This window comes from Petromyzon marinus, unplaced genomic scaffold (genome assembly GCF_048934315.1).
Source record: "Petromyzon marinus isolate PM22_M1 ecotype Great Lakes invasive population unplaced genomic scaffold, UKy_Petmar_22M1.pri1.0 PM_G_Scaffold_11, whole genome shotgun sequence".
In the NCBI taxonomy this organism is placed as follows: domain Eukaryota; kingdom Metazoa; phylum Chordata; class Hyperoartia; order Petromyzontiformes; family Petromyzontidae; genus Petromyzon; species Petromyzon marinus.
Window position 1 is genome coordinate 1,293,879 of NW_027422662.1, and position 25,239 is coordinate 1,319,117.

The following is a 25,239-nucleotide window of genomic DNA, read 5'->3' on the forward strand; positions in this document are numbered from 1 at the left end:
CGCTATCGAGGTGAAACAACGCAATCGTGATGGTATCATGTTAACGCTGTGTTGAAATTCCAAAATCCCGAGATTGAGTTTTTCATATTATCCAAAAATTAAAGTTAGCTAGGAATAAAATTGATTAAAGCAGAAGGTTTGTGTGTGATTCTTCCTGAAATTCTGCGTAATATTGTTCTGCGTATGAGATCTGAATCCTGGGGACCTATCATAAGCACACTATCACCACACATAATCCATAACACACATAATTCGTAATGTTCAATCGAGAGTAATCGTATCCTTATCGATAATACGGAATTAAAGAGCAGAGTCGAATCGACTCTCTCTCATTCACGCTCACAACGCCTGCGTCACTGCATACGATTAATTGCGTCATTCCAATTCATAACACAATCCTCGTCACCGAGGCTCGACCTTATAATCCATAACGACCTGCATCATCATAACCACGCCCACTCGCATAAATTAATACGATTATCTCTCGAATCAGCATAATTTATGCGCATAATTACACTGATTAACATAATTTCAGATAAATTATGCAAATCTCAAATTTCATTTAATTTTCATTATTTTCATCAATTTTCATAACACCTATATATACAACATATTGGGCGCGTCGTCCGGGATCTCTCGCAGACAGTTTATGCTTGAATTAAGGAACAAATCACTGTTGTATTAACCAAGGTTTTATGATCTAACGTTACCCTGTGACTGTAACGGGTGTAAAGCAAACAAAAAAACGCACTCTGAAGGGAAATTCCAGAGTAGCAGGGTATAACAAAGACAATTGAAGTAAGATTATTTGCTCGAGTCAAACTGACCACATCCTGTGATACAAGTGTTTTTATACGTGCTCTGAAGGGAATACCAGAGTCACATGAGTCGAACTGATGCATTCTGGATACAACTGTTTTGATATGCACTCTGAAGTGAAATTCCAGAGATGCTCGTATTAAGAGTAATTTTTGAGTGGATTGCGGGATATTGGGAACTTGTACCAAAAAGGTCAGGCCGATCTGCTACAGAGCAAACAAATCAGGGAGACACATGGAAGGTGAGCTGTATTGATGACATTGGGACACTGCTTAAGAACTGGATAAAATGGGAGAAAAGCGAACACGATGTAAAAACATCAGGAATAGCTACGCTGAACTCAGACCCTCTCGCACAGACAGACAAACAGAGATTATGGGATGAGGAAAATTTCGGAAAAGAAACAGGTGGGACTGATAACCCCGAAGTCAGAGTGAGACAGAATATTAAAACTAAATCACCAGGAGATTATGTACTAATAACGCGAGAAAGGGCGGAGCCGAAGCTCCGAGGCAACTCTCCAGGAAAACGCACACCACGCACAGACGGCCGACACAAACATCGCGACAGGCACGACGCACCAGACAAATATAAATCAAACACCCCACAAAAACCACATAAGTATGAGCCATGGGACAAACATGAGTCACCGAGCAAAGTTGACCCACGTTACAGGCGCAAAATACACTACAAAAATCATGTTAAGCAACGCCACCGTGATGTTAATGACTCATCCGAATCTGACTCGGATGACGATGATCAACTTTCCGAATACTCGTTCAGTAGTAACACTCTGAGATTGATGGACAAAGCTCTCGTCCGAATTCCCTATTTTGATCCACACAATAAGAACAGGGACATTCACACTCACATCGTAACGGTAGAAGCAGAAGCAATGATCAGGGGTCTGAGGAAAACGGATGAAAAAGCGAGTTTGCTGAAACGCAGCTTGCATGGACAGTCCATATCATGGGTAAAGTCGCTACCATACGAGGTTCGGAACGATTTTAAAAAGCTGAGCCTGGCAGTGATTCGGAAGTTTGGAGAATATCTAACACTGTCTGAGGGATTTAACGCTGCAAAATCTATGACCCAGTGTGCAGACGAGGATCCTCGGGATTACCTCATGCGATTTAAAAGAGCGTACTACGCAGGCGATGTGGATCAGTATCACGAAGGTGACAAAAGGTTCAAAATTATGTTTTTTGGATCTTTGAGTCCAGAGATTACAGAAATTGTGGGAATGGTCTTGAGTCCAGAGACAGCCTCCTTGGACCACATAGTGGATCGGGCACACATGGCTTGGCAGTACCGGACTAAAAACAATGATTCCACAGCACACAGAGAATGGGGCAAGGTAACCAGCCTATCAGAGGAAAAGAAAAAACATGTGAGGCATTTGATGCACGCAGGCCCACAGTGCAGAAAACAAAAAGCACCCACGGATTACCAACATAATTACATACACGGGTGGTCAGATAACAATTACACGAGACAATGGCACGCAGACCGGGAGCGATCGCAGCGTGCAGGGACGCGTATTTGCGACAATCGCAACGTGTGGAGACCACGAGCAAAGTTGGACCAGTGCCCAATTCCACGGCACACAGAGCAGGAGCGATCGCAGCATGTAGGGACGCGTATTTGCGAGAATCGCAACGCGTGGAAACCACGAGCAAAGTCAGACCAGTGCTCAATTCCACGGCACACAGACCGAGAGCGTTCGCAGCGTGCAGAGACGCGTATTTGCGACAATCGCCACGGGTGGAAGCAAAGAGCAGGACCATATCTTCACCCAATGCAGCGGCACACAGCCGGCCAAAATTACCCACACAGATGGCGAGATAACAATTACGGTCGACAGTGGCACATAGAGAATGGGCGGCCACGACACACAAAGACACATAATCGCGAGAATCACGGCGTGTATAGGCCAAGAGCAGAATCACGCCGATTCCCCATTCCACGATACACAAGGGGCACACATGGCTTGGCTGTAACAAAGAGGGTGACATGGGCACGTGATAAATCGCTCACACTGGTTGAGAGGAAAATGACAGGGAAAGAGGTGTCCGCTGATCTGAAAAAAAAATCACAGCCCTTGGAAAAAATCAAGCAGGCTGGAGGTTACAAACAGAACCAAGAGGGGAACCATGATTGTGGAAAACTAAATGCGCCATGCACACGCTTTGATGTGGTGGGGAACGCGAGAGTCGCTCCCGTGGTGAACACACCTATTGAACAAGGAAAATTAACCATGAAGCGTGATCTAACAGGAAATGATAACCAACAGGATCGGGAGGAGAAACATGCTTGTTTGGTAAATGGAAACGCGATCAATTGTGTCGCAAAATTGCGTGAGAGTACAGTAAAAGTGCCAGGGAAACGCGTTACGGAGACAAAAATCCATGATGGATTGGGGAATGTGTGGAAATCCAGCACACGCAAAAACATGGAATCGAATCGAGGCACGGAATCGGATCGTGGTACGGAGTCAGCAAATCTGCACATGGCTGCGGAGAAGGCAAATGACCCCAACAGTCGAGCACGAAAACTCGTGTTGTGTACTAATCCTGGTGGCGCTCGACATGGCTTCACGCCACATAAACCCACAGGGAAGGCGAGGGATAAAAAAAATTACCGATACGAACCAAGGAACCGTGCTCATTTGGCTAAAGCCATACCGACGATGAACCAAAACGACGATGTGATGATGTTGCATGGAAAGGTCACAGGTTACTCGAAAATACCTGGTCATGAGAAAAATTATTCTGTACTTTTGACCAAACGTGGCAGTAAGGTTGCCAATAACTTGGTAAACATTAAACAAAGAGATGCCAGGAGGGAAACGGTGTACCACCGGGCTCGAAACCGCTATCCAGTGTTTCCCAGGAACTGAAACAAAAATCAAAGCAATAATTGATAAGACCCGATGTAACATGTTGCCTTAATTTCTCTTTTTCCTGTTCTTTTATTTTCTTATTTCAAATGTAATCATGCTAAGTTGTGACACGTACGCGCGCGTTGTAAGGAAAAATCACAAACTTGAAGACAATCGATAGTTCATGGTGGAAAAAGGCATTTTTCTTTAATATTAAAAATAACCGGTGGCAGACCACCGATCATTTTTAAAAGGGCGGAATGTTGTATACGGCCCTTTTCCCACAATTAATATCCATAAGAATATTTACGGATGCATACACCTAGATTTCTTTTTCCTTTCTTTCGTGACAAACAATATATATTTTTTTAATAATGAATCAAACCCGTAAGCCAGAAACACGAAAAACCAGATGTCGGTCATAAACAGACCATTAAGAAATAAAGAAATAATAAAACTCTCGAGGCGAGGATGTAACAGCTATCGGCGAAAATCTCCAGATGAACAAGAGTTGATGGGCCCCTTAGGAAAGGTCCCTCCGAGGTCAGAACACCAAGAGAGCAGACACCAGACGCCAACAGGGTAAATCGTATACATATTCTTTTCCTTATTTTCCAGTAAAACAACAACAAAAAAATTAAAAGGCAACAACAAGAATAAGATAAAAGTAGCGAGCCTAACGCTCACTCCAATTAAGAACAGGCCACCAGACACATCAGTGAATTATTATCCAATGATTAATTCGCTATCAAATGATTTTCACCTTTAATACCTTTACTGTTAAAACAAAGCTTGGAGCAAGAATACCGAGTCACATCAAAGGTTATCGAGAAGGAATGAGACAACGAGCAAACTTGCGAAAGAGTTTAAACAATATTCCAAGCAACCCCGACCACATTTGTCTCTCTCACAGCGCGGAGAAGCAGGAATTACACCTTATCACAAGGGGCCATCTGGAAAAGCCAGCCGGGTTTGATGAGGAGACACACCCCACCCCACACACGGCAACCAGACAAACAAGTTTTAAAGAAATTGCAAAATAACATTAATAATAATGTGTTAACCTTAAACGATATTCCATTATAGAACCTTACAGAACCAAGGGATATGGACTCCAACAATCTGGAAACGGACCTCTTAAACTCAGGATGAAAATTATTTTTCTTTTTAATAATTCCATCATAACAATTCGAACCTCGGTAAAACCGAGAGGTGTCGGGAGGACGCAGTTACAAACACGAGTCTTGGCGAACATGGGACCAAATGGTATTTGAGCAATATAAGTCAAAAGTATAAAGAGGTGCTCCCGGCCACCTTTGTCTTTCCCTGCAGAACGTGATAAAATGCATACGCTCGGAAGAGCATCTTCACTTGGAAATAAATCAAATACTATGAATCACAAGCAGGATCATAACTGTGTATGATAAGATACCAACTGTGATGTGAAATGTTAAACTTAAAAAAAAATCTTAACCATTTCTTTGTGCGTCGGAACGCGTACGGAAAAGGGGGGGGGAACCCGCCCCTCTCTCTGGGTGGAGGGATTAGACAACCAGACGCCACCAAGATGAATCGAGGTGTCTGTTGTCTTGATGTTTATGGCTTGAGGAAAGACCCGAACAGGGCCATGTCATAAATGACACACACACAAACATACACACTGACACACGAACCCCCCCACCACCGACACACGAACCCCCCCCACCGACATACGATCAGATCAAAGATAGCTCCACCTCGTGAGGGGGAGCCGAGAAGGGGAGAGATTTTTGGCATAAAAAGGAGCCGTTTCAGCATTGAAACCAGCTCGTCAGCCCTCGGGGCCAACTCGTCAGCCCTCGGGGGCAGCTCAACAGAAGAAGACTCATCTCAACTCAGCTCAACAGAAGAAGACTCATCTCAACTCAGCTCAACAGAAGAAGACTCATCTCAACTCAGCTCAACAGAAGAAGACTCATCTCAACTCAACTCAGCAGAAGAAAACTTGACCTGTCGCTCGCGAGCGCAGCGTCAGCTACTACAGCAGCGGAAAGAGCGCGCGCCGGCGTAGCTCATCCAGCAGTGGAGGAAACTGCTGTCAGCGAATCAGCACGGGCACGATCGCGCATCTTCAAGGAGAAAGAGCGCGGCCAGCAACGCCAAGCAAGAGCGTGCAGCAGCTCAGCCAGCAGTGGAGAGAAACTGCTATCAGCGAACCAGCACGGGCGCGTTCGCGCGTCTTCAAGGAGAGGAAGCGCGCGCCACCAGCGTGCCATCAGCACCAGCGCGCCGCTGCGGGCGTGCTTCTAACGCCGTCTACCAGACGGTCATCTCAGCTACAACAACGCATCTACTCGTTCACCAACGTCCGTCGAGTCCGAACCAACTACTGAAAGAAGAATCAACTGATACGTATGATACACTGCCCCCCACTACACACAAACCAGACGTCTGCTTGACGCAAAGAATCGATTCCGAACATTGGCCTACTCTTTCACCACTCACACCATTCAACACACACACACACACACGGGTCATTAACAAAGCCTAAAAACCTCAAGCCATTGAACCATCCGTGATTGTGGAAACATCGCAACGACCGAGTGAATAATCCATCGTTTTTAAGAGTGTTCATAATTTTCCTCTGTAATATTGTGCTGGGGCTGTACTTCTAACCGCATAAATTACCAACTGACCCATTAACAAGGATTAATTCTTGGCACCTCACCACGGAGCGCCGCTCGCGGGGTTGAAGAGCGGGTTCAACCGGTTCCCTGTCAGGGGTCTGGCCACAATCAATTAAAAGATTGGCCCGAGATAAGGATCTCAAAAGGAAACATCGCCACCCATTGAGTCGCGTTGAGAAGTTGATTAGGAATACTTGAGTCGTTCGTTAATATTTGTCTTTCTGCATAATCTTGCCGGTATCCACGAATGAAATAACGAATTCAAACGCATATTTGTGCCTCCAAGAATAATACTGGTTGGAGTGCCCTGTCAACGAGTAGCGTTGCATAATAATCAGTCATCCTATTGTTAACAACGTGACAATAATTGCATTACGGGCCGCGCATGATCAGTGACCGAATGCTGTTTTGTGTGACAATTCAAGTAACGAAGCATTGTGGCCATCGAGTGGTGTTGATAAGGCAATTAGAAGTATTACAGTCGAACGCTTTAAATTCATAATCGTTATGAATCAATGAACGAACATCAATGTGGTACTGTGCTGACGATTTCAAGCATAATAACTTCGCATATCAGAATGTATTAAGGATTGGATACGAATCAAAGACCAAGTGCCGTGTTGTGTAACAATTCAAGCATACGAGTTTGCATATCATAAAGTTAAGGTTTGATAGAATAGTTCGCATGTTTTTAATCTCTCTCTCAACAACCGATCGATTGCGTTACGCGTCGGGAATTAACCACAGGTGCCGCTATCGAGGTGAAACAACGCAATCGTGATGGTATCATGTTAACGCTGTGTTGAAATTCCAAAATCCCGAGATTGAGTTTTTCATATTATCCAAAAATTAAAGTTAGCTAGAAATAAAATTGATTAAAGCAGAAGGTTTGTGTGTGATTCTTCCTGAAATTCTGCATAATATTGTTCTGCGTATGAGATCTGAATCCTGGGGACCTATCATAAGCACACTATCACCACACATAATCCATAACACGCATAATTCGTAATGTTCAATCGAGAGTAATCGTATCCTTATCGATAATACGGAATTAAAGAGCAGAGTCGAATCGACTCTCTCTCATTCACGATCACAACGCCTGCGTCACTGCATACGACTAATTGCGTCATTCCAATTCATAACACAATCCTGGTCACCGAGGCTCGACCTGATAATCCATAACGACCTGCATTATCCTAACCACGCCCACTCGCATAAATTAATACAATTATCTCTCGAATCAGCATAATTTATGCGCATAATTACACTGATTAACATAATTTCGGATAAATTATGCAAATCTCAAATTTCATTTAATTTTCATTATTTTCATCAATTTTCATAACACCTATATATACAACAGGACGATGGTCTGGGAAAAAACAGACCGGAGCGGCGCCCAACGGAAGATACTCGGCCGAGGCCGCGCCAACCGAGGAGACGGAGCGACGAGTTGAGCCCCGCGTGCACAGGCGCTAAGTGTGGATCGTTATAGATCTGCAGGATCGCGAGAGAGGTGGCGATTGCGCGGGGAGGCCTCCGTCCGGAAAGTGGAATGATTACGGCCGACGGGAGTCTCCATGCCACAAAAACAAGAATGTAGAAGCGTGAAAACGAGGGCTCCAAACGTCTGACACGAACACAATATTATTGCAAACATTAAACAGCGTTTACATAAAAGAGGGGGGGAGGGGGAGCACTCAAAAGCTCCACACTTGATAGATTCAAGAATCCATGGCTGCACTGCCATCTCCTGACCACCTCGTAGGCCAAGCCTGGTAGTCCCCGGCAGTCTCCCATGCAAGTATTGCACCGGCTAAACCCTGCTTGGCGTCTGAGATTTGACAAGAGTGGGCCCTTTTAAAGATCGGTAAAAATTGTTGGCTTGAATTGGGTGGGTGACCGATCGGGTGACCGGCATTGACGCTGCAATACGCGGACTAGGAATGGGAGCGACCATCTAGAAGCAATGCAATGAGATAAGCAGACAATAGAAGTGACGCTGCTATACGTGGACTGGGAATGAGACGCCTAGAAGCAATGCAATGAGATAAGCAGACAATAGAAGTGACGCTGCTATACGCGGACTGGGAATGAGACGCCTAGAAGCAATGCAATGAGACAAGTGGACAATAGAAGAAATAAAACAAACTTTCGTGTTGTTTTATTTTTACCGAAAGAACCAAGAATATGAATCCAATACTATGCAGGCATATCCTCGGCAACTTCGCAGCAACACCTGATATCGTTAGCAGACCCCCGCAAGGTATATTCAACATTTGCCACGAACAATTTTGCCAAAAATTTAAAGTGTAGTGGTAAAGCCTCACTCGGATTGTGTCCGTGTCATCGTCATCGGAGTCACCTGACCCCTCGGCATCACCAAGGTTCTGAGGGAAATGTAAACAGTGATTAGAAACAAATTAACTTGGGCAGCTTCAGAGGTCAAATAAATTTCTAGGTTCACCTCCTCCAACCACATTTTGCCACACCGCGTGCACTCCAGCCACGACCAATTTCATTCCACAAATGCCTCAATGACGTAGCTGCTGCAACTTGGCACAGCCACGTTTCAAAGCTTGCCTGAGTCGTTTCAAGGCCCCGGTTACGGATATTCAGTTGAGGAAATTGTTTCCATTAAAAGTGAAGTCACTTGAAGTAATCAATCCCATTCATTAAAACAGCTCATTCGGGGGGGGGGGGGCAACGGAGCCGGGGGGGGGCGACGTTTCGGCCACAACACAAGCAGCCGTCCTCAGGTGAAGCAACAGAACTGTCGGGAAGACGGCGCTCCAGTGAACACCGCTAAGCTTGGCAGCGTCTTTTAAGCTGGGAGGGAGGAGTAGAGCACCTTGACAAAGGAGTTTACATATCAACAGAAGGATTTAGCATTGAAGTAGCTGTGTTAATGTGTTGGATTAGCAGGGTGTTAAAGTGACAAATTAGCATGTAACTGGGAGATTAGCATGATGTTAATGTGAGGAATTAGCATGTAACTGGGAGATTAGCATGATGTTAATGTGATGAATTAGCATGTAACTGGGAGATTAGCATGATGTTAATGTGAGGAATTAGCATGTAACTGGGAGATTAGCATGATGTTAACGTGAGGGACTAGCATGTAACTGGGAGATTAACATGTTATTGTGAGGAATTAGCATGTAACTGGGAGATTAGCAGGATGTTAATGTGAGGAATTAGCATGTAACTGGGAGATTAGCATGATGTTAATGTGATGAATTAGAATGTAACTGGGAGATTAGCAGGATGTTAATGTGAGGAATTAGCATGTAACTGGGAGATTAGCATGATGCTAATGTGAGGGACTAACATGTAACTGGGAGATTAGTAGGATGTTAAAGTCATAAATTAGCATGTAACTGGGAGATTAGCAGGATGTTAGTGTGAAGAATTAGCATGTAACTGGGAGATTAACAGGATGTTAATGTGATGAATTAGCATGTAACTGGGAGATTAGCATGATGCTAACGTAAGGGACTAGCATGTAACTGGGAGATTAGCATGATGTTAACGTGAGGGACTAGCATGTGACATAAACAGTTCAGGTTGAACCTGGTCCAGGCACCATTAGTGCCGCATCAGCGAAACCTCGACATCCACATGAGGAAGACGTCGGAGACTCTCACCTTGCCTGCTGCCCTGGCCTTGCCGGTTCGCTTGGACGGCATCGCGCCAGACGCACTTTCTCTCAGCTGTTCATCCGCCTAACGAGCATTCGTAAATATCGACGACGATAAATCTTGATGTAAAGCTTTCGTGACTGCAGCGATTCATACCCTTAGCTCTTTCGGTGAAGTCACGTTGAAGGGAAACGATAAAATATACGTAAAACAATAAAAAAAATTCTCACAACGTTTCGACCGTAACGCAAACGGTCGTCATCAGGTATGAAAAAACCAATGGCAAGAAACATTTGAAAGAAGTGGCGGTTTGTATTTATTTATTTATAAACGGTGCTTGCATTTATTTATTTTTAAAACGTTAGCGCCACGGAAAAAAGCGATTTGGCAGTTTGTTTATAAGGAAGAGTCAATCCATGTTCGTAAAAGATCCTACAATTTAACAAAACATATTCGGCCTTGCTGGAATACGGCGTTAAGACAAAAGGCTTCCTGAAATTTTTTTTACGTAATTTACTTTACAAAAAAAAAAATCAGTTCTCCCGTCTGCGCATCGCACGGGCAAATCTGAAATCTGCGTCGAGGTGTTGCACGTTGAGATGTTTGAGAATTCAGAAACCCGTCCCCCTGGTCACGGGCATGCTTTGTGAGCGCTCCGTCTCTGGCACATCCATCCTACGGTTATTTAACAAAATGCTTCAAGCTCGCCACGATGTTTATTCCACCTCCACGCACCCAGTGACCTCAGCCTTTCGTTCCGCTTCATGGTGATGGAGACTAGCATTAAACTGCAGAGTAGAGATTGTTTGTTTTATTAAAAATTTATATTTTAATGCCAATTGTCAAATTAATGCCTTAAGATTCCAATTACACAGCCATGCAATTATCAAGCAACTATTTTCATTAGATTATAGCAAATGTTTAATTATCTGCGGCATGCCAGTCAGCCCCCATAACGGGAAAGGCTCTCCCCCCAGTTGTTCCGGCGTTGAGTGTTTTGACTGCGCGCCGTACATTAGGAGGAATGCCTCGAATCAGCACGAACATCCACAAGTGACCCTGGCATGAGGCGAATCATCCGTGGGGTCAAGCGAGCCGCTCCTTCCCCTACGAGAGTGGATCGAGTCCCATTGCGGCGTCCAAAGAATCTCGATCAAAGCGGTCGCGTTAACTCACCGTCAAATCCATGCCTTCCGAGCTCTCAAAGTCCGACCTGTAGGGTGACTTTCGCTTTTTATTCACCATCTTCGCCGTGGCAAGGGGCTCGCGAACGCCCTTGGAAGCCAAATTGGCCACTGTTGCTGGTGCGGGCAAAGGTGGAGTCTTGCAGATCACACGATACACAGACAAAGATCCCCCATTTAGGTCTCGCAGGCTGTAGGAGTGAAGTCTTGTAGATCACACGACACACAGACAAAGATCCCACATTTAGGTCTCGCAGGCTGTAGGAGTGAAGTCTTGAAGGTCACACGACACACGGACAAAGATCCCACATTTAGGTCTCGCAGGCTGTAGGAGTGAATTCTTGCAGATCACACGACACACAGACAAAGATCCCACATTTAGGTCTCGCAGGCTGTAGGAGTGAAGTCTTGCAGATCACAGGACACACAGACAAAGATCCCACATTTAGGTCTCGCAGGCTACAGGAGTGAAGTCTTGTAGGTCACACGACACACAGACAAAGATCCCACATTTAGGTCTCGCAGGCTACAGGAGTGGAGTCTTGTAGGTCACACGACACACGGACAAAGATCCCCCATTTAGGTCTCGCAGGCTGTAGGAGTGAAGTATTGTAGGTCACACGACACACAGACAAAGATCCCACATATAGGTCTCGCAGGCTGTAGGAGTGAAGTCTTGTAGATCACACGACACACGGACAAAGATCCCACATTTAGGTCTCGCAGGCTGTAGGAGTGAAGTCTTGTAGATCACACGACACACAGACAAAGATCCCACATTTAGGTCTCGCAGGCTACAGGAGTGAAGTCTTGTAGATCACACGACACACAGACAAAGATCCCACATTTAGGTCTCGCAGGCTACAGGAGTGAAGTCTTGTAGATCACACGACACACAGACAAAGATCCCACATTTAGGTCTCGCAGGCTACAGGAGTGAAGTCTTGAAGGTCACACGACACACAGACAAAGATCCCACATTTAGGTCTCGCAGGCTGTAGGAGTGAAGTATTGTAGATCACACGACACACAGACAAAGATCCCACATTTAGGTCTCGCAGGCTACAGGAGTGAAGTCTTGTAGATCACACAACACACAAAGATCCCACATTTAGGTCTCGCAGGCTGTAGGAGTGAAGTCTTGTAGATCACACGACACACAGACAAAGATCCCACATTTAGGTCTCGCAGGCTGTAGGAGTGAAGTCTTGTAGATCACACGACACACGGACAAAGATCCCACATTTAGGTCTCGCAGGCTGTAGGAGTGAAGTCTTGTAGATCACACGACACACAGACAAAGATCCCACATTTAGGTCTCGCAGGCTACAGGAGTGAAGTCTTGTAGATCACACGACACACAGACAAAGATCCCACATTTAGGTCTCGCAGGCTACAGGAGTGAAGTCTTGTAGATCACACGACACACAGACAAAGATCCCACATTTAGGTCTCGCAGGCTACAGGAGTGAAGTCTTGAAGGTCACACGACACACAGACAAAGATCCCACATTTAGGTCTCGCAGGCTGTAGGAGTGAAGTCTTGTAGATCACACGACACACAGACAAAGATCCCACATTTAGGTCTCGCAGGCTACAGGAGTGAAGTCTTGTAGATCACACAACACACAAAGATCCCACATTTAGGTCTCGCAGGCTGTAGGAGTGACGTCTTGTAGATCACACGACACACAGACAAAGATCCCACATTTAGGTCTCGCAGGCTGTAGGAGTGAAGTCTTGTAGATCACACGACACACAGACAAAGATCCCACATTTAGGTCTCGCAGGCTACAGGAGTGAAGTCTTGTAGATCACACAACACACAAAGATCCCACATTTAGGTCTCGCAGGCTGTAGGAGTGAAGTCTTGTAGATCACACGACACACAGACAAAGATCCCACATTTAGGTCTCGCAGGCTGTAGGAGTGAAGTCTTGTAGATCACACGACACATAAAGATCCCACATTTAGGTCTCGCAGGCTACAGGAGTGAAGTCTTGAAGGTCACACGACACACAGACAATGATCCCACATTTAGGTATCGCAGGCTGTAGGAGTGAAGTCTTGCAGATCACAGGACACACAGACAAAGATCCCACATTTAGGTCTCGCAGGCTGTAGGAGTGAAGTCTTGAAGGTCACACGACACACAGAGATCCCACATTTAGGTCTCGCAGGCTGTAGGAGTGAAGTCTTGCAGATCACACGGGCACACAGACAAAGATCCCACATTTAGGTCTCGCAGGCTGTAGAAGTGAAGTCTTGTAGATCACACGACACACAGACAGAGATCCCACATTTAGGTCTCGCAGGCTACAGGGGTGAAGTCTTGTAGATCACACGACACACAGACAAAGATCCCACATTTAGGTCTCGCAGGCTACAGGAGTGAAGTCTTGCAGGTCACACGACACACAAAGATCCCACATTTAGGTCTCGCAGGCTGTAGGAGTGAAGTCTTGCAGATCACACGACACACAGACAAAGATCCCACATTTAGGTCTCGCAGGCTGTAGGGGTGAAGTCTTGTAGATCACACAACACACAGACGAAGATCCCACATTTAGGTCTCGCAGGCTACAGGAGTGATTGTAGGTCACACGGACACACAGACAAAGATCCCACATTTAGGTCTCGCAGGCTGTAGGAGTGGAGTCTTGCAGATCACACGACACACAGACAAAGATCCCACATTTAGGTATCGCAGGCTGTAGGAGTGAAGTCTTGAAGGTCACACGACACACAAAGATCCCACATTTAGGACTCGCAGGCAGTAGGGGTGAAGTCTTGAAGATCACACGGACACACAGACAAAGATCCCACATTTAAGTCTCGCAGGCTGTAGGAGTGAAGTCTTGTAGGTCACACGGACACACAGACAAAGATCCCACATTTAGGTCTCCCAGGCTACAGGGGTGAAGTCTTGAAGATCACACGACACACAGACAAAGATCCCACATTTAGGTCTCGCAGGCTGTAGGGGTGAAGTCTTGTAGATCACACGACACACAGACAAAGATCCCACATTTAGGTCTCGCAGGCTGTAGGAGTGAAGTCTTGAAGGTCACACGACACACAAAGATCCCACATTTAGGTCTCGCAGGCTGTAGGAGTGAAGTCTTGTAGATCACACGACACACGGACAAAGATTCCACATTTAGGTCTCGCAGGCTGTAGGAGTGAAGTCTTGAAGGTCACACGACACACGGACAAAGATCCCACATTTAGGTCTCCCAGGCTACAGGGGTGAAGTCTTGAAGATCACACGACACAGACAAAGATCCCACATTTAGGTCTCGCAGGCTGTAGGGGTGAAGTCTTGTAGATCACACGACACACAGAGAAAGATCCCACATTTAGGTCTTGCAGGCTGTAGGAGTGAAGTCTTGTAGGTCACACAGACAAAGATCCCACATTTAGGTCTCGCAGGCTGTAGGAGTGAAGTCTTGAAGGTCACACGACACACAGACAAAGATCCCACATTTAGGTCTCGCAGGCTACAGGAGTGATTGTAGGTCACACGGACACACAGACAAAGATCCCACATTTAGGTCTCGCAGGCTGTAGGAGTGGAGTCTTGCAGATCACACGACACACAGACAAAGATCCCACATTTAGGTCTCGCAGGCTACAGGGGTGCTGTGCCGATTGCAAACGCCGAACATCGGCGCCTAACGCAGCGGGATTTATTTAACGAGCCCGACTCATCGAGTAGAGACCCAGAAAAATCTGGACTTGAAGTTGTCGCGACCGCAGGGACCCACGCTCTTTGGTTCTTTGGGTAAAAGTCACGCGGTAGGAAGAAAACAAAATAAATTAAATCACGACGTTTCGGGCGCGCGACGCCGGCGACTTCGGGTCGGCTGCGACACGTCAATGTTGGCTTCCCCACGGGGATGAACGCGAGAAATCAAATCGCCACGGCGAAGCTGCGGGCTCATTTGAGGGGCGAGTTCCATCGGCAAGCGGGAGCCAGTATATTTTTTCAAGTAGTGGTACCCCAAACTTTTGCGGCTTCTTAAAAAAATCCCTTTTCACACCACCACCAGCATGTGGACTCCACCTTGCCCCCTCGCCAGCCTGCACAGGTTGACCCTCTGCCCACCTTTCATCATGCTAAGTCCGCCTATTAAATGCTAATTTTTACGCTAATTCCTTTGTCAAGGCACCTTAATTACTCTCACACAGCTTAAAGGTCCGCGGTCTGAGCGTGGCTGTGTTTCACTCCAGCGCTGTCCTCGAGACAGTCTGGACCCTTCACCTGATGAAGGCCGCTTGTGTTGTGGCCGAAACGTCGTGATTTTTGATGTTTTATTTTTTTACCTATGTGACTTTACCGAATAGAACCAAAGAGTATGGATCCTTGCAGTCACGAAAGATTCAAATCTAGAAGGGAGCCAGACTCTTTGTGACTTTCGGTAAAGTCACGTGGTGGGTGATAAAAATATGAAATAAAAACATTGAAATAAATCACGACGTTTCGATTGCAACACAAGCAATCATCATCAGGTGTGACAACCACAGCAAGGACATTGTTTACTCAAGTGGGAGAGAGACCAGGGGTTAGTTAACTGCCCGAACCCTGGTCACTCTGTCTCTCTGTATCTGTGTCTCTGTCTCCGTGTCTCTGTGGCTGTCTCTCTGTCTCCGTGTCTCTGTGGCTGTCTCTCTGTCTCTGTGGTTGTCTCTCTGTGTCTCCGTGTCTCTGTCTCCGTGTCTCTGTGGCTGTCTTCTCTATCTCCGTGTCTCTGTCTCTGTGGTTGTCTCTCTGTGAGTGTCTCCGTGTCTCTGTGGCTGTCTCTCTGTCTCTGTCTCTGTGGTTGTCTCTCTGTGAGTGTCTCAGTGTCTCTGTGGTTGTCTCTCTGAGTGTCTCAGTGTCTCTGTCTCAGTGTCTCTGTGGCTGTCTCTCTGTGAGTGTCCGTGTCTCTGTCTCTGTGTGTGGTTGTCTCTCTGTCTCAGTGTCTCTGTGGTTGTCTCTCTGTGAGTGTCTCAGTGTCTCTGTGGTTGTCTGTCTCCGTGTCTCTGTGGTTGTCTCTCTGTGAGTGTCTCCGTGTCTCTTTGGTTGTCTCTCTGTCTCCGTGTCTCTGTCTCTGTGGTTGTCTCTCTGTGAGTGTCTCCGTGTCTCTGTGGTTGTCTCTCTGTGAGTGTATCAGTGTCTCTGTGGCTGTCTCTCTGTCTCCGTCTTTGTCTCTGTGGCTGTCTCTCTGTCTCTGTGGTTGTCTCTCTGTCTAAGTGTCTCTGTGGTTGTCTCTCTCTCTTTGGTTGTCTCTGTCTCCGTGTCTCTGTGGTTTTCTCTGTGATTGTCTCTGTCTCTGTGTCTGTCTCAGTGTCTCTGTCTGTCTCTCTGTCTCCGTGTCTCTGTGGTTGTCTCTCTGTGTCTCCGTGTCTCTGTGTGTCTCCGTGTCTCTCTGTGTGTCTCCCTGTGAGTGTCTCCGTGTCTGTGTCTCCCTGTGTGTCTCCATGTCTCTCTGTGTCTCCCTGTGTGTCTCCATGTGAGTGTCTCCGTGTCTCTCTGTCTCCCTGTGTCTCCGTGTCTCTGTCTCTGTGTCTCCCTGTGTGTCTCCGTGTCTCTCTGTGTCTCCCTGTGTGAGTGTCTCCCCAACTGCGGTTACAAGTTACCTTCCGCTTCAACTCTTCCTTTAACTTCGCTATCTCTGCTCTCATTTCATCAGACTGAGCCTTGTTCTGTTTTTCGTACACAAACAAAAAACGTCACGGTGATTGACATCGCACGCTTGAGTTTTGTACACACGCCAAGAGCCTCGTCTGTAACGCAGGCGCCACTGGGGATATGAACGACACACACATTATAAGCTACACTATGAGACCTCCTTTGCCAGTAGCAAGATATAGTAATAGGTTTTTACCCTTTTATCTGGCACAAAAAACTGACACCTTTATACAAGGCATCATGTTTGCAATAACCACAACACAATCAGTCAAAATGCAAACAAAAAGAGACAACTCTGATAATGATATTGGCACTGTCCTTGAAATTGATTGGTCCACACCCGAAACGGCTTTTCATAGAGCCTAGTCTCCACTGGTGTTGGACCAGATGACGCCTTTTGGCCCTTAGTCTCCACGAAAAGCCGTTTCGGGTGTGGACCAATCAAATTCAAGGACAGTGCATATTATTATCAGAGTTGTCTCTTTTGTTTGCATTTTGACTGCTTGTGTTGTGGTTATTGCAAACATGATCCCTTGTATAAAGGTGTCAGTTTTGGTGCCAGACAAAAGGGTAAAAATCTATTACATTATAAGCTACTCAAGGAAACTTCACGTGCATCTCTGTACGTGTTTCTGTGCCTCCCTATCTGTGTGTCTGTCACGTGGCTCAGTATCTCAGAAGAGTGGGGAGCGGTAGCGTAGCGGTTAGTGCGTCGCGCTACGAACCCCGCGGCCAACACCGTCAGTGACGATTATCTGAACCGGTCCTGGGTCTCCCCTAGGTCGACTCAAGCTCAAATGAGTACCTGGTGTAGCGGTGTGTAGTAAACATCGCGAGCACTGGGGAGACAAAGGCGGTCGGGCGTGGCGCCGGTCACCCACCCCCTCGTGTGCCGTTCCGGCCTTCATAGGTGCTGCTACTCGCTAACAGCACTTGCCCCTGCAGTCTGTTAAGGCTACACGGTGGGGAATCTCTGTCTCTGTGTCTCTGCGTGCATCTCAGTGTCGACTACTTTCACGATAATTGAACTGCAGATCCGTGGAGTGTTTCACGGGTAACGCAACTGAGCGGACCGTCTCTCGGTTAGATTTGTACGCGGTGTGCGACCGTGCAAAACGGAGCGCTCGCTCTGCCTTCACCAAATTGTCACCGTTCTGATTTAAAGCTTTCGTGACTGCAGTGATTCACATTCTTGGTTCTTTCGGAAAAGTCACCACGTAGAAGGGAAACAATAAAAAATATATAAAAAACAAAATTATTATTTTATTGTTTCCCTTCAACGTGACTTTACCGAAAGAACCAAGAATATGTCACCGTTGTGTTTCTACGATGAGTCTTTAATCTGCTGCGTGACTTGGCAACGTGGCTCGCCTGCCACAGCGTCACCGGGGATCGTGAGGCTGGGGTGAACGTGAGCGCGGCGACTCCCAACGACGATTCACCGAATGGGGAAGATCCAAGCAAATGGTGCAACAAACGGGAAACTTACCGACGTTCGCGCACGTTCAAGTGCTTCCTGATATTTGTGGTCGAGAGAAGAATAGTCTTTGTCTTTAGCTTCCAGCTTCCGGTCACACTCGCGCTTTACGTCAGGGATCGCCGCGAAAAACAAAAAAAATAATCGCGAAACATTTTAACGGCATTTACCAACTGCACAAAACACTCAGGAAATGCTTGTAGATGTGTGTGTAACACTTGTAGATGTGTGTGTAACACTTGTAGATGTAACACTTGTAGATGTAACACTTGTAGATGTAACACTTGTAGATGTAACACTTGTAGATGTGTGTGTGTGCTTGGGCTACGGTTAAAATTGCGTCTCGATGTTATCTTGCGAACATGTCGCGAACACTGTAGGGGCGGAAGACGGCGCTTCGAAAATTCTAAGACGGACTCGCCGCTGAAAATAAATAAATAAACCTGCAAGATAAGTAAGTTGAAACATAAACACCGGCGAATGTACGTTCACAGAGCTCCAACGCATCTGTCAATAAAACCGCCCCAAAGAGGAACAAGATAAGACACGAAGGGGCCGTCTAGAACGCTCTCCCTTTTGATATTAGGAAGCTACCGGAGCGACTCACTTTGAAATCTAGATTCGAGGAAAAACTAATTTCTACCGGACATCTTTGAAAAAGAGCTTTACGGCTCATCTGATTCCTCCTGGAGTATAAAGAAATATTCAAATTGTTGCTGCTTAGTCTGTTGTCCTCCCACCTACGCCTGCGGTAAACACGGGTTGGCTACGTACGGTGCAAAAGATGTTCAGCATTAATCGGATGGTAACACCGGCATATAATATATATAAATATCGATTTAAAGCTTTCGTGACTGCAGGGATTCATATTCTTGGTTCTTTCGGTAAAGTCACCACCACGTAGAAGGGAAACAATAAAATAATAAAAAATATAAAACAATAAAATTCTCACGACGTTTCGACTGCAACACAAGACGCAATCATCATCAGGTGTGAAAACCACAGCAAGAACAATTTGAAATTTTCTTGCTGTGGTTTTCAAATGTTCTTGCTGTGGTTTTCACACCTGATGATGATTGCTTCTTGTGTTGCAGTCGAAACGTCGTGATATATTTTATCGTTTTATATTTTTATTATTTTATTGTTTCCCTTCTACGTGGTGGTGACTTTACTGAAAGAACCAAGATTATGTTCCTGTTGCTGTTAAGAAGAGGGCCATTGCAGAGCGTGCTAAGTTATTTTACAATCCACCACTGCCGATGAACTATCAGAAGACAAAAAGGCATTTCCTTATTTTCCTTTTACAAACTTTGCAGTTATTTTGAAGCAGCTTAAAAACACACGTGAGGGCGTATCCAGGACGAAGTGCCAACTTCCGCACGTTACCTTCCACTCTTCCACCACCGCAGTCATTTCTGTGATTTTGAACTGTGCGGTTTCTTCCGCTCTGATTTTCGCCTCCTCAATCTCAGCTGAAATGTTCCGGGATCTTATCTGGAAGAGGGAGATTTCAACAACGGTCACGCTATGCGCCTCGGATTTTGACTCGGTTAAGAAATTCATTACGAAATGCCGTGAAGGCAAAATCTTTGCCGCTTTTTTATATATATAACATCGACGCAAGTTGACGCTCCGCGTGTAGAAACGTAACATCTGCCACGGCACCATTAGGCTCCACCGCACTTGTGTAAATCACAGCTCGCACGCGACAACACGCAGCATCCTCTTCGTCATGAGCGGTGGGTTTGGCTGTCTGCGAATCCGGCACCCTTCGAAGCAAGGCCAAGGTCGTTGATCGTTTGCAGAAACCCCCCGAACCCAACTTCTGTTGATAAGGAGGGGTCAAGAAAATACACGGAAATCAGGTTGCGCAAACCTGCGAATGAATTGCCCTCATGTGAGCGGCGAATCTTTGGCCGGACGCTCCGGTTTTGATATACCGGACGCAAAACGCTCACGGATGATGGGGACGTGGCCAACGATCTCCAAGCAGAACTCTTACGTGATCGGTGAAAAGAGCTCGAGACTTGGTGAGGTTTTTACTTAATAAATGGCACTCTTATTAGTTTTAGCATTAACTGCTTTTTGTTGTGTTTAGGGTTGTTGTCCTGTCCCCCCCCCCGCACCTCCGATCAGCACGGTTGGCTACGTACGGCGCGGAAGAAGTTCAACGTACATACGAAGACTCGCACGTAAACCCATAGACTCACACAGAAATCCACAGACTCACACATAAACCCATAGGCTCACACAGAAATCCACAGACTCACACATAAACTCATAGACTCACACATAAACCCATAGACTCACACAGAAATCCACAGACTCACACAGAAACCCATAGACTCACACAGAAATCCACAGACTCACACATAAACCCATAGACTCACACAGAAATCCACAGACTCACACAGAAATCCACAGACTCACACAGAAACCCATAGACTCACACAGAAATCCTCAGACTCACACATAAACCCATAGACTCACACAGAAATCCACAGACTCACATAAACACACAGACTCACACAGAAATCCACAGACTCACACAGAAATCCACAGACTCACACAGAAATCCACAGACTCACACAGAAATCCACAGACTTGCACATAAACCCATAGACTCACACATAAACCCACAGACTCACACATAAACCCACAGACTCACATAAACCCACAGACTCACACATAAACCCATAGACTCACACATAAACCCATAGACTCACACATAAACCTATAGACTCACACATAAACCCACAGACTCACATAAACCCATAGACTCACACAGAAACCAACAGACTCACACAGAAATCCACAGACTCACACAGAAACCCATAGACTCACACATAAACCCACAGACTCACACATAAACCCATAGACTCACACAGAAACCCATATACTCACACATAAACCCATAGACTCACACATAAACCCACAGACTCACACATAAACCCACAGACTCACACATAAACCCATAGACTCACACATAAACCCACAGACTCACACATAAACCCACAGACTCACACATAAACCCATAGACTCACACATAAACCCACAGACTCACACATAAACCCACAGACTCACACAGAAATCCAGACTCACAGAAACGCATCATTTGCTGTCTTTCCCCCGCACCTCCGATCAGCACGGTTGGCTACGTACGGCACGGAAGAAGTCCAACGTACTATACATTATACTCGATGCGATTTTTTTTACCAAGACTAAAACTGGAGGTAAACAACATTTGTCAATATACATTATTGGAAACCTCATTTGCCAGTAACAAAATATGATAATTGTTTTTTTACCCTTTTATCTGGCAACAAAACTGACACCTTTTTTACAAGGAGTCATGTTCACATTGACCACAATACCTGCGGTCGGAACGCGTCTTCTGGTCCAACACCAATGTGAGACGAGGCTCTAAAGAAAGCTGTCTCGAGTGTGGACCAATCAATTTCAAGGACAGTGCCACATACATTATCAGAGTTGTTGTTTGGTGTTTGCGTTCCGACCGCAGGTATTGTGGTCAATGTAAACATGACTCCTTGTAAAAAAAAAGGTGTCAGTTTTGTTGCCAGATAAAAGGGTAAAAAAACAATTATCACAACAACATTTGTCAAGTTCATTTCGCAAACCTCCTCCAAGTGTCTTATCTGCTCCATGTAGTCCGCTAACTCCGCGATCGCGTTGTCGCGTGCTCGGTCGTCCTGCCGCTGCCGCTCAAGCGAGTCGATCTCAGACTCCAAATCCTTGATCTGCAAAGTGAAGTGAACTCGGTCAGGGCGAACATTTGCAGTCACGGTAACGACTGCTTAGGTTTTTAGATGTTAAAAAGGGGGTTGTTTTAGAAGTGCTGTCAACGTTAATAGGTCACCACGCCCTGTCTGCTCTTTATAAAGTCAACAACAACAACAACGCCGGACTTACACATTCTGCGCCTACAGTATCGCACGTAAACCGGCTTCAGACATTGACTCACAACGGCACACGTCACACAAAAACCCCTGCCACCTTCGGCATGAACCACTAACAACTTACTGTTAAATTTTGATTTAAAGCTTTCGTGACTGCAGTGATTCATATTCTTAGCTCTTTCGGTTAAAGTCACGTTGAAGGGAAACAATAAAATAATAAAATATATATATAACAATAAAAAAATTCTCACGACGTTTCGACCATGACACAAACGGTCGTCACCAGGTGTGTCGGTTTGCATAAATTTATTTATTTTTAAACGGTGTATTTATTTATAAAAAAACGTCAGCACCACGCGCAGCGATTTGACAATTTATTTAGAAGGACTAGTCCATCTATGTTCTGCAAAGAGGAGGGGGGAGACGAAAAATTAATGAATGCTGTCTGAAAGCCACCATAAGCGTGAACAATCAATTAAGACCTGAAATGGTTTATCAAATCCTTCCAATGATTGCTAAGCCAGAATCCATCTTCTCGGTTGAACTTGTCTCTGTGCTTGTATATGTGGATAGCCTCATGAACGAATCTCTCATGGCAGCCAGATGGCTTAAATAAATAAAACACCGTCCGGAGATAAATAAATAAATGTGGACCACCACTTCCTTCAAATGTTTCTTGCCGTTGCTTTTCACACCTGATGACGACCGTTTGTGTTATGGTCGAAACGTCGTGAGAATTTTTTTATTGTTTTATATATTTTTTATTATTTTATTGTTTCCCTTTAACGTGACTTTAACCGAAAGAGCTAAGAATATGAACTTACTGTTAAATGAAATACAGTAAGCTTTATCCACGGTTGTCCTTAGCCTCCCCCGCACCTCCGATTAAGAACGGTTGGCTATGTGCGGTGGGAAAGAAGTTCAATATACGGGTGGAGGAGTCCATGTTATAATCCGGGAAATACGATATACAATTTTTTTTATCAGCCGGTGTTAGTGAAATAAGAAAGTTGGTGTCTTTTTTTGGTATGAAAAATAACAAGAATAGGTTTTACCTTTTCTGGGTATATACAACAGGAGGTGTTTTTTATTGTTTGCATTTTTACTGCAGGTATTGTGGTTAATGCAGCGACATGAAAGCTCGTAAAAAGGTTTCAGTTTTGTTGCCAGAAAAAAGGGGGAAAATCCCTCTTATTATATTTTGGTACTGGCAAAGGAGGTCTAATGATGATGTAGATGCTCACCCCGAGCCCTCATTACTTTGATAGTGGCATTGTCTTTGAGCTGTGTGACGCCTTTTGGCGTCATCTGGTCGAGCACCAAATGGGTCGAGGCTCAAAAGAAAGCCGTCCCTTGGTGTGGACCAATCAGTTTCAAGGACAATGCATCATATTATCATAGTGTGTGTTTTAATAATGATGATGATGAAGTATGTGTTTTGTTTGCATTTCGACTGCAAGTATTGTGGTTAATGCAGCGACATGAATCCTTAATAATAGGGTTTTTCCCCTTTTATCTGGCAACAAAACTAAAACCTTTTTACAAGGATCCATGTCGCTGCATTAACCACAATACGTGCAGTCAAAATGTTTGCATTTTGTGTTATGGTCGAAAAATGTTTGCATTTTGACTGCAGGTATTGTGGTTAATGCAGCGACATGAATCCTCGTAAAAAGGTTTCAGTTTTGTTGCCAGAAAAAAGAGGAAAAACCCCTATTATTATTACAGCAGCAGGTGTTTAAGATGTTCCAACTCCAAGTAGACACCTTCTGCAAGGTCTCAAGCACCGCATTAACCACCATGTACCTGCGGCGAACACATCGAACGCAAAAACGCTCCGGTAATGATACATGCGTTGCCACGGAAACGTTTTGGCGCTCACCTTGTTTTCATTGCGGCTGTCCTTCCGGCGGTGCGCCTCCCGCTGCTCGTCCAGCTCGTGAACCTGTTGCGGTTCGCGTGCAACAGACGTGTTGGGGGTTGATGACCCTCACCTCCTGATTGAAACGAGGCTCGCAAACTTCTTCTTAAAACAGACCGCGCGGCAAAACACTCCCACGGACTGCGTTCATCGCCACCGTGCGGCCGCTTTGCCACCGACCAACGAGCGTAACTGTCCGAGGTGACCGACAGGTACTATTCAAGCGCGGCGTCTTTAAACGTTGAATGTGTCAGGTGACACAATTAGTGCTGGAAATGTGCACCGGTCAAGCCCTTATCAGTGTATACCTTATCACAGACCAATTCAGACCTTATCGGTCACCCTGTGCCTTTATACATCTCAATGTTCATCCTATACACTACACACGACACAATACACTACACACCAGTCAAGCCCTTATCAGTGTCTACCTTATCACGGACCAATTCAGACCTTATCGGTCACCCCGTGCCTTTATAAATCTCAATGTTCATCCTATACACTACACTACACACTATACACAACACCTTACACTACACACCAGTCAACCCCTTATCAGTGTCTACCTTATCACAGACCAATTCAGACCTTATCGGTCACCCCGTGCCTTTATAAATCTCAATGTTCATCCTTTACACTACACTACACACTATACACAACACTATACACTACATACCAGTCAACCCCTTATCAGTGTCTACCTTATCACAGACCAATTCAGACCTTATTGGTCACCACGTGCCTTTATAAATCTCAATGTTTGTCCTATACACTACACTACACACTATACACTACATACCAGTCAAGCCCTTATCAGTGTCTACCTTATCACACACCAATTCAGACCTTGTCGGTCACCCCGTGCCTTTATAAATCTCAATGTTCATCCTGTACACTACACACTATACACAACACTATACACTACACTACACACTATACACTACACTACACACTATACACTACACACCAGTCAACCCCTTATCAGTGTCTACCTTATCACAGACCAATTCAGACCTTATCGGTCACCCCGTGTCTTTATAAATCTCAATGTTCATCCTA

At 45.5% G+C, this 25,239-nt stretch overlaps 1 protein-coding gene across 1 annotated transcript in view; it reads right to left on the reverse strand.

Moving 5' to 3' along the window:
- Positions 1–8,344: 8,344 nt before the first annotated feature.
- The window catches only part of LOC142908917 (uncharacterized), a 44,767-nt gene continuing 27,872 nt past the window's right edge, over positions 8,345–25,239 (reverse strand). The window contains exons 20-27 of the mRNA XM_076059577.1: positions 24,142–24,204; positions 21,981–22,100; positions 19,729–19,836; positions 18,355–18,447; positions 16,814–16,879; positions 11,184–11,330; positions 10,014–10,091; positions 8,345–8,756 (exon numbers count right to left, since the gene is read on the reverse strand). Of these exons, the coding sequence (XP_075915692.1) occupies positions 8,469–8,756; positions 10,014–10,091; positions 11,184–11,330; positions 16,814–16,879; positions 18,355–18,447; positions 19,729–19,836; positions 21,981–22,100; positions 24,142–24,204 (963 nt within the window). The 3' untranslated portion in view covers positions 8,345–8,468. The remainder of the gene's footprint in view (positions 8,757–10,013; positions 10,092–11,183; positions 11,331–16,813; positions 16,880–18,354; positions 18,448–19,728; positions 19,837–21,980; positions 22,101–24,141; positions 24,205–25,239) is intronic.